The following is a 15620-nucleotide window of genomic DNA, read 5'->3' as shown; positions in this document are numbered from 1 at the left end:
CGAAGTCCTTCCAGATGCTTAGCAGCTCGCATGCTGTCTGCAGTGTCCCAACAAAATTCTTCCAACACAGCGAGGGCCTCCACGGCTTCCTTCACAGTGCAAAGGGGCCGAGGCTGCTCCTCTCCAGCTCCTCTTCCTCCTCAGAATTTTCGCCGTGCAGCACGTCCCTGACAATTTCTTCTTCGGTAAGCGAGCCGGTTGTAACAACGCCGTCATCAATGCCGACGTAATCAGCGAGTGTCACCGCATCCGGCAGAAGTCCTCCAAAATCCTCGCAGTCATCTCCATTGTCATCTAGCGACACTTCGGCCACTGCATCATCGCCAGGCTCACGCACAACGAAGCCACTGTGTCTAAAACAGTGGGCGACGATGTGCGCGGGCGTGTTGTGCCAAACGTAGGCAAGAATGTTGACCGCGCTCAAAGGATTCACGTCGTACTGCTTGCCGACTTCATGGCACAGGAGCATCCGTTGCAGCACACGCCTGCGGTATTTGGTCTTGACATACTGAATTATGCCTTAGTCCATCGGTTAGAGGGCCGATGCTGTGTTCGGCGGCAAGAAAACAACCATGTTGTCCAGTCCGGTGACACTTATGCGCACTACAATTGTCCAGCACCATTAACACTTTGCGGTTCTTTGCGGAAAACTGTCGGTCTAACTTCTGCATCCAGCCACGAAAAATTTCCTACGTCATCCAGGCCTTTTTATTCACTCGGTATTCCACCGGAAGAGCAGGCATGTTCTTAAAGCACCGTGGCTTTTGAGCCTTTCCAATGACGACAAGCGGCAAGCGCTCTTGTTTCTGTCGTGTTGGCAGCTAAAAGAATGGTGATGCCTTCCTTGGATCTTTTGCCACCGATGCACGGATCTCCTTTCATGGTCACAGTCTTGTCTGGCAAAGCCTTAAAGAAAAGTGCTGTTTCATCAGCATCGATATGCATCATCAGTGCAAACCTCTCGGCTTGAGCCATGATGAGGGGTCCACTCAATGGCAGATTTGCATTACGCGAGTCGACCACCCACCGAAGCAAAGCCTCTTCCAACTCTGGATGAGCTGCTGTCCCCAGACGCTTTCGTGACGCGCGAAACTTCTCGCTTTCGAACGCCTGAAGAATCTGTTCTTCATTTTTCACATACGTGCTCAAGGTACTTCTTTTCACGTCGTACATAGGCGTCATACTTATTCATGGCTTCTTGTAGAGAGAGTCCGTCCTTCAGGGCCCGCAAAATTTCCACCTTGGTAGCCAAGTCCTTTGCCTCGTATTTCGACCACTTCACCGGCGTTGCCATCAGCGGAGAATGCAGTGACACGGGTGCACAACAGAAAAGTACCAATAAAGTCCAATAACTGAGCTGCGCTAAATCCAGCAGTCCTCGGCAAAACAGTGTGCAAGGATGTAGCGCACCAACAACAACAAAGCGACAAAATGGCCCCGTCGATAACGCCGACACATGCAAAAACAAGGAAAAGCACCCATACACCCACAAGTCGAGCCAATTGGATTGGATTGGCCAAGTTTCAGCCACTTGATGTCAATGGCGATGCTGCGTTTGGGCAACGAGGCGTTGGTTTGGGTATCACTTTTGTGCCGCGTTTGCCGTATTTTCGTTTTTGAGCCTCGGTGGTTGCCCGAAATCATCCGAATTATCCGAGGTGGGCTGGAATCCGTCCAAATTAACGAGAGTTTCGTCCCATAGACTTTTATATATAATTGTAGGGACCAGGCACGAAGGTCGAATTATCGAATTTTCCGAATTCATGGAAGTCGAATTAACGAGCTTTCACTGTATTCATAATGCAAGTTTCTGTTATAAAATCGTACATTAGGATGCATTATTAATTAAAAGTCCAAATGGAGCATTGGGGAACAAATAAGCTGTTTTGCATACACAGCAATCTGAAGAAAGTGCAAATAATCACGACTAATACCCACGTCACACGGGCAAACTTAAATGCATTTTGAGTGAATGGACTTAGCCGCTACTGTCATTTGCAGGCTGCCACACAAGAACGCTTAGTGACACTGCAGAGCGGACTTTCGGCAAGTGTGTTTAGTGAACACTTTCTGGCGACAAAGTGTGCAGCCTCGTTAGCAATGAATAAAAAATTAAGTAATATTGAAAGTAGAGTCAGGAGTATATTTTAATAACATTTCTTAAATTGCTAACGTTACAAGCTAATAACGTGTGACATTGCAAGACAAAAAAAAAACAAACAAAAAAAAACAAAAGAGCAGCTAAGAACTGCTCTCGCTCTTGGGCTGTTTACGGCGATGCCAGGCTGAAAAAAAATTAAATTGTGGGGTTTTACATGCCAAAACCATTTTCTGATTATGGGGCACGCCGTAGTGGAGGACTCCGGAAATTTCGACCACCCGGGCTTCTTTAACGTGCACATAAATGTAAGCACCACGGGTGTTTTCGCATTTCGCCCCCATTGAAATGCGGCCACCGTGGCCAAAATTCAATCCCGCGACCTCGTGCTCAGCAGCCTAACACCATAGCCACTGAGCAACCACGGCGGGGGCGGCTATGCCAGGTAATGACCACGCAGTTGTTTGGAGAGACATCGTTTGGACTGGCACTGGTCAAGTCTTGTTGTCTTTGCTCGTGACGATTAATCTTGTAAATGAGGTTGCAATTACTTCACTTGCACTCAAGTTGATTGTAAATGCTGTTTTTAACTATACCAAACTCTTTTATGTGGACATCTTCAGGTTAACCAATTCAAAAAATACATGGTTTGCCGTCCGACTCCCGATCACCATCGCCACCAATCTGAAAGAACATCTTTCTTTTTCCTGTAGTAATGCACCGCCAAAACGATGCTCAACGAGCTGAAGTGGACTTGCTCAAAATGCACTTTAGTTTGCCCGCACGACAGGGGTATTAGAAGGATAAGTCTGGCTCACTCAGGGATGTACAGCATGCTCTACTGCAAACTTCTAGTGTTTCATGTCTACTGCTATGACCACCAGGATTAAGTTTATCACATTTTAGGTCCAATTTTAAGTTTGATTAGGCATACTAGTGGATTTAAACTACTCAAAAAGTATTTGTTTTACGAACACAGACTATTTGATTCGATAGAACACTGTATTGCATTCACTATAAGAAATTAAGAAATTTCCAAATATTATACACCCCTACAATGATCTAATGTAAGTGCATGCTACAGTGCTACGGTGCTAAAGGGACTTCAAATAATAGGATAACATTGTAAACTCAACTGTCTCCAAGTATTTTTTTTTTTGTCACCAAACACGTTATAGAACATTTCCTTGCAGAACTAAAGCTATAAAAAAACGGTAACACAGTTTTCAGACAACAAGTGCGACAGCAAGTCTTTCGTTCATGATGTTTAAAAGCTTAGTCATGGCCATAAATTCACTTTCTCACCAGCCCATCTCCCCGTTTCTTAGACGAAACTGTCCAGAAACAGAATTGCTGGCAGTTCTCTCCCTAAGTTAAACAGTAGCAGTCAACAATAAAATCTGCAACTTCTTGAACCACCACAATAGCATTAGGTACATTTTTCACTGATACCATTTACCATTTTGATTTGACCATATTACAAGAAAAAGCAGCGCACTTAAGCATAACATTACGACACAAAAGCATGGAAATCTTGAGTTTCAAGTTCGAATGGAATACCAATGTGTGAATCACAAATAATTCAAACCACCAAACAGTTAAGCCGAACAGTTGAGCTATTTGGTGGTCCCACACTAACTGCCTAACTCACCTGTGGCATCAGAGGCTGCCCTGGCTTCGTCATCACTTCCTACTTCATCTGTGATGGTATAGGCCACCTGGTTGGTATCATCTTCCTCATCTTCAGCCTTCTCTTTTGCAAGTTTAGCTTTAAGAGCCGCTTCTTCTTTGCGCTTGATATCCTGCAAAAAGAATTCGAGTCGTGCGTAATTCAAGAACCCTTATCCGCAACAGTTAACAGTGCTTTCCAGGACTTCACAACCACAATGGTGACTTCCAAGATGGTGGCTTTCAGATTTGACAATACAAGAGCACACATCTCGACATAAAAGAGATTACATAAGATTAGAAAGGAACGAAATAGAGAAAGATGATAGCAAAGCTGTTTTTGCATGCCCCTTCAATTTTAGTGGGGTGCCAGCAATTCCTAAAAGTCTTGTGGAAAAACACCTAGCATTACAAAAACAAAGGTTCCATCTTGAACCAATTTATCAAATCTGATGGCAGCGAATTAATCCAAATTCAGCAATATTGCAAAAAATTCGGAAGCTTATAAAGAACTATTTCCTTTTCCTGGACTGTGCCATGGTGATGCCACAAAGATTCAGATCACACAGCTTTGACTAGCTTGCCTGCTAGCAGCAGTGAAGAAACAGGTCTATGCTTACCCTGTGCCTCCTGTAGTGACCCTGGGTGCAGCAATGATGCGATTTGAGTTCAATTTTCAGCAAGAGCTTGCACAATGTGCAAAAATAAGCAGGGATTTCCTCAAGGTACTCCTCACCTGCACATACCATTTGCACACATCAATGAGAAGGACAAGAGCAGCACTTCACAAAGCAAGAAGTGGTTCAACAACAGTGCCCTACTATACATTCGAATTTTATTAAAATGAAGTTGAAGGGGGAGCCGAAATTATATCCATTATTGCCTTTTACTATAATACATGCAAAATGGGACCTGCAAAAAATACACCTTAGCTGCCTACAAAACCACTACACGGCAACTTACGCAATGCAATTTCATAAAACATTAAAAGAATGTCTGGCGTGTGCAACACGCGACTTGGCACCCGATGCAATAGCCTTTACAATAGCTGTCTTTTACTCCAAAGAGATGGTCTCACTTCTGCTTTTCACTTGGCTCATCCATATTGTTGCGAACCTGGCAAAACAGCAATGCAGTTAAAGAGATCTAGTACACTGCAGACGCTAAAAGGAAAGTGCGCTGTGGTCTGGCAGAACATGGCACACAACACGGCGCGCCAAATACACAGTCGATCTAGGCTGATCCCTCGTTCTCACGTGGCTCAAACGTGTACCCCCAAAAAAATTATGTCTTGGGTTCAGAGCCAAATCTAGTTCGTTGTACCACTGGCAGGACAATTTTACTTCATTTCATGAAATCTCATTCTGTTATAACAAGGTTCACACATGCGCACAGGCACAGGTTGAAGTTTAAAAACTCAAATTTTATAGGTATGATTTAAAGATAAAAAGTATGTTCCAAATATTGGACTACTGTAAAACCAGAATATAAACACCTTTTTTTTCAATACATTTAGTACCAAAGTTTCCCCCTCACATTACGTAGCAGTCTTTAGCAAAATTCATATCGCCATCTGACCATCGTAGGAGCGCAAAAAACTGAAAATGTAGAAGCTATGTCACCATTTTTGTTATTGCACAGCTGCCAACTTTAGAATTTGAAAGCCACAATGTATAAAAAAACTTGGCCAAAGTACTAAAATTACTGTATTTACTCAATTCTAACGCACCCTAGATTGTAACGCACACCCGTTTTCAGTGACCGCAAAAAAATACAATGCTGCACACCTCGTGCTTTCATATAGAAATACTATTTTCTCTCATTTGGAAAAAACAGGTTTATTCCCAATAGACTACAGTTGCGATAAATAAAAACACAAATGGAAGCGGCCTACCTTGCCGCCAAGATTTTCACTGTGCCAATATGAGTCTCGTGAGGCAATAGATATCACTCCTCATCGCTATCAGACAACTCCTTATCGCTATCAACAGACTAAAGCATTTCATCCTCAGTGCCGTCCATGGCATTCGAAATTCAGCACTTTTTAAAGGCCTTGTTGACCATGGCAGACGGGATCGTGCACCATGTATCTTTCACCCATCCAGCAAAGTCCTGCAGCGAGGCACACTTCATTTTATTCGCGAGCGTGAATTCCTGGCAGCCACTCACAAGCCATTAGGTGTAGAGCACCCGAATTCTATCTTTCACTGGCTTATTCAAACAAACATTGAGTGGCTGGGGCTGCGATGTCATGTCGCTGGGTATCACGACAACGTTGGTGTTGCATGCAGCCAGCTTGTCGTTGATGCGCTGGTCAAGGTGGCACCTGAACGTTAGAGCACAAGCATCCCACGCAGACCCAAACTGCCGCTGGGTCCCTTCCGCCAAACGTTATCAATCCAGTCGGCCACCAAGTCTGTGGTCATCCAACCTTTTTCATTTGCGCACACAGTTACGCCACTCGGAAACAATTCCTTTCGGGAGCGTCTTCCATCTGAAGATAAGATACGGGGGCAGCTTGTGCCCATCCGCAGTGCAACGAAGCATTGTGGCGACTAGTTTTTTTTTTTTTTGTGGCCAGAAGACAAAACGCGCACTCGCTTCACCCTCTTCTTTTCAACGGTTGTGGTGGCAGGCATGTCAAAGTAGAACGGCATCTGATCGGCATTTCCAATCTGTCCAAAGTGGTGGCCGTTTCTATGGCGCAGCTTCAAAATATACCGCTGAAAACTGCAATTTCTCTTCATATTCAGGTTATTTTTGGCATATCCCTGTCCGCCTTCGAAGAGAAAAGCCTTTTCTTTTCATAAAATCTGATAGCACCTGCTCACTTTGAAGTCACTCCGCATTAGCTCTCTCTGTAGGCCTAACTGCATCGCCCGTACTTTGAGCAGATCGGTCATCGCAAGCCGCTGTGCCGCTTCGCTGCTCTTGCACGTATTCCGCGAGCAGCTCTTCTTTTTCGGCGAAGCGGCCCTGCTTCGGTCAACTGAAACCCTCCCTTGTTGCTTTGCTGGTGAAAATATTCTCCTTCTATTTACGCCAGTCCCGCATGCAAGTTTCGGGAACTCCAAACGCCCATGATGTGGCCCGATTTCCGTCCGCCTCCGCGCAGATGATAACTTTCCTTTTAAATGCGGCATCATGGTGGACTCTGCGTGTCTTTGCAGTCGGCGCTTCCATGCTGATTGAATAAACACAGAAAACGGGAAGACAGGTGGGAGACTCGGTTACACAAGCGCCTGGTTACACGTTGTGGGGATGCGTGACTCTCACGCCTCCCCTGAGATATAGTTTTCCCGCATAGCTCGTCTCCTGCAGGGCGGCTTCACCCGCCGCGTGGCCTAGCGCCCGCGGCGGTCGGAGTGGTTGAAGCGCAGTGCGAGAGATGGCGCTAGCGTTGCGCTGCGGCGGGGTTACTTAGGCGCGGGAAAAAAGGCTCTTGGTCTTGAGCGGCGGACTGGCGAACGCGCCGGACATTCCGCGCGCGCGCGCCATTCCATGCTTCTGTGAGACCGTCTCGCGTGGCCGCCTTGGAATGCGCCACCGTCTGCGTGACCGTACACGCGAATGACCAGGCGTTGGGATCCAGCATGGGGAGAACATATTCGCTCGCTGTCGGTCGTGGTGAGTCGGACTTCTAGATTTGTCGCGCGCCCATCGGCATGTTTTGGGGATAGCAACTCGGCTAGCAGGCATTGATCTATGAAAGGTGCAATAAATGCCCTTGTGATTGTTTGCACTACTGTGTTGTCGTTCCTTTGTCCCAAGAGTACGGAGAACACCCATATCTCCCACACCCACATCCCACCCCCACATCGGGCCCTATCTCTAGAGGACACATTGGCTGTAAGGCAATTGCCAGCCCAGCACCTTCCCCAACCTTCACTTCTTACCGTATTTACACGATTGTAAGTCGACCCCTTTTTTTAAATTTGAAAGTCTGAAGTTGGGGGGTCGACTTACAATCGAAACCGAAACATGGCCCCGCCAAAAAAAGCGATACCAACGGGAGCTACAACGTAGTTACAATTTTATGTTTGCTCTATGGCCCTACCCGTATCTTTTCGCTATCCCGCGTGTTTGTTCGCTTTTCAGAAGGCTTTTTGAACATTTTTGAGAGTCTTACAGTGCATGCAACACTCATGGGGGGGTGTCAATAGTTGATGGAAGCGCCGCTGTTCCAATTTGCGGCAGCACCCTCAGAACGGCGGCGCTTGCGGGGAGTATCGGTAGCTCATGGAAGAGCAGACACTGCTCGCGGGTTTCTCTTTCTCTGTTTAAAGCACGACCGGCTTTATTACGAGTCAGTCGTGGTTTAAAGGCATTGTTATTGGTTTGACGCGTTCCACTTGACTGCCGGCTACGTGCTACTTCTATGCTTCCCAGTCGTCATGAGTGCTCCAGGCCCACTAATCGTTCGGCACTCGTTCACAGCAGCGTTCAAGAAGGCTGCCATCCTTTAGCCGAAGAAACAAATCGCTGCGCAGCGGGCCGCAATTTCGATGTTTCTAAATGGGTGGTGCGAGAGTGGCGACTGCAGCGAAGCGAAATGTGTGACGGCAAGTGAGAAATTTCCCACGTGCCGAACTCTGGACGCTTTCCGGAGCTGTAGGCTAAGCTTGCGGCGTACGTCGCTGAAATGCGTGATCGGTGCGACGTGGTCATGAAACAAGCCTGGACCTTCGCCTTAATTTTAAGGTTCTGCTCCGCCGTGAGTACGAGTGGCTGGCGGCAGAAGACTGCGAAATTACGCCAACCGGACCTGTAAAAAGAGCCTCCCTGACGGCTGCGTGTGGCTGGGTGCATTTGGCGTGGGCTGCTGTTCTGCAAGATGTCCTGGTGCGGTCGTTTGCCAAATTTGAAATTTCGCTGGACCACGACGCGCTGTGGGACCGCAGCAACGTTGACGATGGCAGCACTAGTGAAGACTAGTAGTCCAGTGACCATGTCAGCTACTAATAAATTTTCGTTATCGAATGCGCCCTCGGGTATGCTTTCCGATTTTTTTTTTTTCCGTCTCAAGCGATATGGGGGGGTCAACTTACATTCGAGTCGACTTACAATCGTGTAAATACGGTACATGTCCTCCAGCCCACATCCTATTACCCCTGTTGCCCAGGCTGTGAGAGCACCCAAATGTTATTTCATGTTACGCTGGAGTGCCAGCGCCTGCCGCCTAGACACAGACCTTACAACAACCCCATCCCAACCATGGATAGCTGGGAGGCCATGCTAAGAAACAGAAGCTCGCAGGTTCAGCAACCACTGGTCTGGCAGGCCTGTGACATAGCCACGGACACTGGAGCCCTGGACTAAGTGGCCCGCCCTTTCAACCCTATGATGCCAATAAAGCTCTTTCTCCCACTGATGAAACATTCACGTAACGGCTGTTGACGGTTCAGTGGCTTAAAAATTTAGCCATAAAGTGGCTTAATTTGGCTATAAAGAGACACTCAGCAACTGAATTTCTTTTTATTAAAATTGGTTTTGCCTGAAACTATACGCAAATGAAAAATCTTAAAATATTTGTGTCCATATGCCAATCGTAAACCAGTGCTAAAAATCAATCACTTTACAACAAAATCGGTAACATCTGCAGGTATGTTATTGCCAGTGCGAACATGCAAGTTCCACAAACTACAAAATAATTCTTTACAGCTTGATAGGTTACTATTGCCTCCGGGTCCAAGACAAGCAGGACTCGGCTACAATTTAGTGCGACATTAAAAAAACAATACGTGGATGCAAACAAGAACACGGAGCTCCACCTAATATTAGAGTTCCCAAGAACAGGAAGTAAAATTAGTACAGCTGTTGACCTACGATAACTATTTTGTGGGCTTAATGGTCATGTTCTCCTGGCAACGGTAGATTCAATTAATCCAAAAGGTAGTTCTATTCCCCCATGAGTACCATGCTTCAAGGAGAGAAAGTTTGCTTCATTTGGACTTGCAAAAGCAGCCAAGTGTTTAGCACTGTGATTTCAGAGCGGCAGAAGGACAACTACCCACTGCAATGAACAAGCAACAGAGCAGAGAGGTCTTGCCGGCTACTTCAGTCTATGAACATGATGCAAGACATGAAGCTACCTATTAACCCTTTCGCTGTCGGACCTTTCCGGCCGTGACGCACCCCCAGTGTCGGCTTGGTTTTAGGGAACGAGCATAACAGGGAATGAACATAGCAATTTATTTTTGATTATGATTGGTACACAAATAACATAGTCAATGCAATATGCATATTTTAGTGTTCTGCAGCTGTTAGTAAACATCATCATCATCAGCCTGGCTATAACATCCGTTTAACATCTGAATCTGACTATACGGAACTCATCTCTTCCTCGCATGAGACTGTCCGAGTCTGAATCTGAGCTCGGCTCGTATTCTGAATCGGAAGAGCCACTGCTCCAATGAGCAGACGAAGGTCCCGCCGCGCTCAGCCATCCGAATGTAACCGCGCACAGGGAGGATGCGCTTTCAGTCGCCCGCACAACGGAGAGAAATGGGACCTTGTGTGATCAAGACAGAGGGAGATGGAAAAAGGCTAAAACAAAGTTCGAAGGGCTTTACGTTTACTGCTGCAAGTCGGAAGCGAGGGTGCCGCGAGAGAGCGAAAGCAGCAATCGAGTCTCTTTTCGGAGAGGCAACAGCGCGTGCGCCTGAACTTGACGCGCCCTAGCAGACACACCAAAAGAAAAATAAAAACCTTCAAACCAGCCGAGATGGCAGAACAACCCTTGAACCCATAACCACACGCACGCAATGCATGATCCAGCGAACGTGGAGCCACCGCGCCACCCAGCAAAGAAAGAGGGGGGAGTGGCAGTCTCACCGTACTCTTCAATATATGTACTACACAGGTCGGCGCGAAAATACGAACTTGTAGAAAGATTCAACAGATGGCGTGGCCAGTCCAGGAGCGCCAGCTTTGCGCTCAGGAGTGAAATTTTGAACGCACGATAGAGAAGGTAACGGTACGTCAGTGACACTGTGGGGGGGAAGCGCGATGACGTACCGGTACGTCCGTGACAGCGAAAGGGTTAATGGGAGACCATCACAGTAAAGGGGCGCTTGCCAAGGCAAAGGGAGTGTGCGCCTGCTGGCTGCGACACTCACCTCCACAATAGGAACAGGACAGTTAAATTTCTTCTATCTCCTCAAATAACAGACTTGAAAAATTATTTTGGTAAAACACTCCCTAGACAGCACCTTACAATTTTCATTGTATAACCAAAATTTGCAATGGGGTCTGGTGAAGGGCCCTTTAACTGCATAGCAATATTTAAAAAAAAAAAAAAACGTATTTTCTACCAGGATGTGTTGCTAACTCACATTAGCTTCGCTAATGTGTCCAAAATGCAAAAAAGGTGACTAGAATTCAAAATGACTGGAGGTCGTATCGCAGGGGGAAGAGAAGCTTAACTGAATACTCCCCCTCCCACTATGCAGAAGTTTCTGGCATTTAGTGACTAGCACCCACTACTCACCCAAAGGACCAGCCGTCTCATCCACTTCATTGTCAAGTATTTCCACATTCTGTTTCAATGCAAGAAAAATTGGAGGTTACTTATATAAAGATATGTGCACAACAAAATACAAGCAGCTTGTTAAATACAAGAGAATCGATTTTTACCTTGCGGTGAAAGTCACCAGAGCAGTGCTGCTCGTACTGTTTGCGATTATTGAAGCCCATACTGCAGGGGTGACACTTCGGATACTTCTCATCCCGCTTCACCTACAGAAGGAACAGAAAGAGAAAGGGCAATTAAAACAATTTGAACAGCAATATCAATCTTATTGAAGCAGCTTCACTTCCATGCACTAAACATCATAATGAGACAATCCAGCTAACCAGCCAAACATTACTCATGTTAAACGAGCTGCTCTCTGCAGCAAGGTGCAATCAGTGCGGGAAAACACCAATTCGTGTTGTGGGCCATGTCTTGGACTTGCGACTAAAATGGAACTGTTGTTTGATGACTGTGGTGTGATAAGCAAAAGGTGGTCATCCCCATGATGTGCTGGCACTCAGAAGATCAACCCTATTGAAGTGAGTGTTCATGCACTGAGAGCTGTGCGGTCAGTTGGCAAAAAGCAAGCCACATTGAATGATGTTTTCTCCCACATGGATGAGGACTGCACCGAAGGCATAGTCACCCTGCCACTGCCTCAGCAGCCATGACAATAGAGACCGAAAGTGCACACAAGGTGCACGAGATCTACAGGGAACTTGGATATGCCGCAGACAACGCTGATGTGATCTATGTTGGCACTTGTGTGGCCCCTTGTCATCCAAGTCACATTGGTGTTGGCTGTGTTATTGAATTATATTCTGGCCTTGTCTTGGACTGCTGTGTCCTCTCCAATTATTGCCATGGATGTTCTCTTGGCCCAAGCCTGGAGACAGTATTTATTCAGAGTGGCATGAAGAACACCGACCACAATGCCAAAAATACACCGAGGCAAGTGCAGGGCAAATGGAAATAATTGCGGCAAAAACCATGTTTCAGCGGTCTCTTCAGAAACACCAGCTCCGTTACACAAATGTCCTTTGTGATGGGGATAGCCGCACTTATATTGCCCTCAGTGAAGAGAAGGTGTATGGTTTTATACCCATACACAAACAAGAGTGCGTGAATCACGTGAAAAAAGGAATGGGAACTGGTTTGTGCTACCTTGTTGAGAAAAACAAGAGCAAGGACCGTGAGCACAGCATGAGTGGAAAGGGTCGCCTAACGCAGGGTTTAATTAAAGAACTCACAAACTATTATGGCTTAGCCATAAAAAGTAACCCAAATGATGTGCCTGCTATGGAAAAGGCCATCATGGCTACTTTTCCCCATATAACATCGACCGATGATGAGCAGCATCAGCGAGCACTGTCCCACTGGCATGAACTCTTGGTGCAAGTTTAATTCTGCGGTGGCCTCAGGTCAACCAGTCCCTCCACATGTTCGAGCAGCACTCCTACCTATATATAAGCGTCTATCTGCAAGAGAACTCCTTGAGGCAAAACACAGAACGTCATCAAGTCGCTGAACAATGTCATTTGGTCACTCCAATCAAAAAATCAGTTTGCTTCACTCCAGGGTGTTGAAAGTGCTGTGGAAGATGCAGTTTGCCGTTTCAATGCTGCCTGTGAAAGAGCACTGCAAACAATTACGTCGCAACTGGGATAAAGTCCAGGATCATGTTCAGTGCGGTGGGCTGCTGGAAAGGATGCACAACATATTAAGGGGGGACACGACGTTTGCATCGCTAAAAATTGCCAAACAATCGATTTTTTGAAAATCGAAATTTCAGTTTCTATAACCCTTTTTCTATCAGACAGCCAAATATCATCACTGTAAACCACTTAGAGGTGCTCTAAAAAATTCGTTTTATCAGCCAAGGTGGCAAAAAATCTCGCAGAAATCAAGAAAACAGCGTTTTTCAAGCCACAATATCTCCGGAACGGCGCAACCGAACGCCGCCATCTTGGTCTTGCTGGAAAGCGCATTTCTCCGTCCTCAAATTTGCTGCTTCAGGTATCTCCTCCATACAGAAACAAGCGCACAAAAAGCAAATTATTGAAGGTCGTGCCGGAGTCTGCGATTGGCCGCGCCCGCCACGCGACTCTAGCGCTGTTCGCCATTGGTCCGGTGCTCGCGTCGCCTGCTCGGCTCTTTGCACCTCGCGAGTCGGGACGTCTCCACTCGCCGCAATCTCGACGTGTCGAAACGGGCGCTACAGACATCACAGTAGCGTGGCCGATCCCTATTTTTGTGGACATTTCAGACTCGCAGCTGAGCATTCCGAGCATCGGCGACGCGGATTTCGCGTCCAAGGTTCACTCGCGGAATCCTCGGACATGCCGCTAAGCCTTTCGCACCTAGGGAGTCTCCGACTCGGACCCGCGCCTAAGCATTTCGCGTGTCGGCACCTCGGACTGCATGAATAAGCGCATCGAGTGTCAACTCCTCGAACCCGCGGCTAGGCATATTGCGCGTTTTCCATGCAGAATAATCATGACATTTGAGTTGCTACGTTCCCCATAAACAAATGATGCGAAGACAAGGCAAAAAGTTTGCCTACATGAGTTCGTATCTGTCGCCATTACCGCACAGCACATCCACCACAAAGAGCATTGCAAGTTGACGCAGCGCACAAAGATAGCGTCAGCCACTTCAGGAGCGTCGCCCATAATCATGCTCCACGCATCGAGAGAAGAGAGAAAAGAGAAATGACAGGCAGCCCGCCCTATTTACACTCTCTCAGCAAGCGCAGAAATGCGCCGCGGAAGCAGCACCGAAACAGCGAACAGCCTAGTTAGTAGAAGATGGTGCCGACAAAGCGAAATGCTGCATCACTTGAGATGAACCTGCATATTTTGCTTAAGGGGGGAAGCGGGGATCAGATCGCGATTTTCGCGAAAAAAATCGATTTTTGAAAAGTACGCTTTTCAGAATCTACAGCATCATTTCTATCTTGTACTGAAATATTTCACCGAAAAACAAACTCTAAGCACTTAAAATAAATATATTTGTCGGTGCCGGCGTCCACAAATCCGCCCGAAATCGCGAAAAAGCCGCGAAGTTCAACGCGCGACTGCTCGGCTTTCCCGCCACGGAGCGCCGCCATTTTGGTATCGTTGGAAAGCCCGACTCTTTGACTCTTTGTCCCAGCCCTTCCCTTCCTTCCCTGCCAGCCAGCAAGCGCACAAAAAAAGAAAAACAGGAGAGTGGCAGCACGGAGCAGCCAATGGCTGCCGCGCCCCGATTGGCTCTGCGCCGCGGCTCGTAAGGCGCCTCCTCATTGGTCGACGCCGCGCCATAATGGCGGCCGAGGCAAGGAGCGCAAGGAGCGTCTGCTTTTGTCCGCTGCTGGGAAGCCTTTCTGGACTTTCCTTCTCTTGTGTTTCGAGGACGTCGGCCACGTGCAATGGATCCGCGCACGTTCGAAAAGAAGTACCGGACGAAGCATGCCTACGGGAAGCGGAAACGCAAGCCCGGCACAGCAAGGAAGAAGCGGCGATTGTCAGCAGGTGGTTCGGCCGAGCCGAGCGTCCGTTCAGAATCGGCGGAGTACGCGCCCAACGTGCTGTGCGATCTCTCGCCCAACGTGCTGCGGGATCTTGCGCCGAGTCGAGCACCAGCCAGCGATAGTGAGACGAACCATGATCTTTTGCCGTCGAAGCGCGGGCGCAGTGTTACTTCACCGGTGACGATCGACATGCCAGTGAGTCTCGCCGTACGCGAGCGTCCCGTCGCAAGTTCGTCCAGCACAGATTACGGAGTGAGCTTGCAGCGGTCATTGCCGCCCGACTGCAGAGCATCGGAGACGCGCTTCCACGGTGTGTCGTTCAACGCCGAGATGTCTCCGCAGCCAACAACCGCCAGTGAAGGCAGTCCCATGCCATCGACGAGTTCCGGCGCTTCGACGGAGCTGCAACGCGGGCGCACGCTCGCTGCCGCGGATGCGCCGGCGGCCGACCTTGCCGCTCATCGCAGTGTTGACTGTTCGCCCAGTGAACGTCGCACTATTCAAGCTCACCTGGAAACACGATTTGTGTCCGCGGAAACTGCAGAACTGCAAGCGTCGAGAGTTCGCGAATCGCTTCGCGCGGTTTCAGCAACGGAGCGCAAGTTCGGGCTGACTGGCTCACAGGAAAATGCCATTCCCGCACCTCCAGAAGAGGAGTTTATGCTTGTTCAAGTTGCTGCTTTGAACTCGCTGATTGGTTCCCCGCTTTGCCCAACTTGTCAGCAGCCCGGCCTAGCAGTGCACCGCGAGACTGAACTGGGACTAGCTGTGAAGATGGTACTTTCATGCATTTCCTGTGGTAGTACCCTACAGTCTGAGTGGTCCTCACA

At 47.8% G+C, this 15620-nt stretch overlaps 1 protein-coding gene across 5 annotated transcripts in view; it reads right to left on the bottom strand.

Annotated features, from left to right (window-relative positions):
• Window positions 1-15620, bottom strand: part of LOC126547612 (uncharacterized) — a 92343-nt gene that overhangs the window by 21113 nt on the left and 55610 nt on the right. For all 5 annotated transcript variants that reach the window (XM_050195506.3, XM_050195505.3, XM_050195508.3 and 2 more), the window contains 4 exons: window positions 11402-11503; window positions 11256-11304; window positions 4387-4502; window positions 3750-3900 (listed from right to left, as the gene is read on the bottom strand). In XM_050195506.3, coding sequence (XP_050051463.1) covers window positions 3750-3900; window positions 4387-4502; window positions 11256-11304; window positions 11402-11503 — 418 coding nt within the window. The remainder of the gene's footprint in view (window positions 1-3749; window positions 3901-4386; window positions 4503-11255; window positions 11305-11401; window positions 11504-15620) is intronic.

Source organism: Dermacentor andersoni, chromosome 1, assembly GCF_023375885.2.
Source record: "Dermacentor andersoni chromosome 1, qqDerAnde1_hic_scaffold, whole genome shotgun sequence".
Taxonomy (NCBI): Eukaryota; Metazoa; Arthropoda; class Arachnida; order Ixodida; family Ixodidae; genus Dermacentor; species Dermacentor andersoni.
This window is presented reverse-complemented; position numbering and strand designations above follow the sequence as displayed.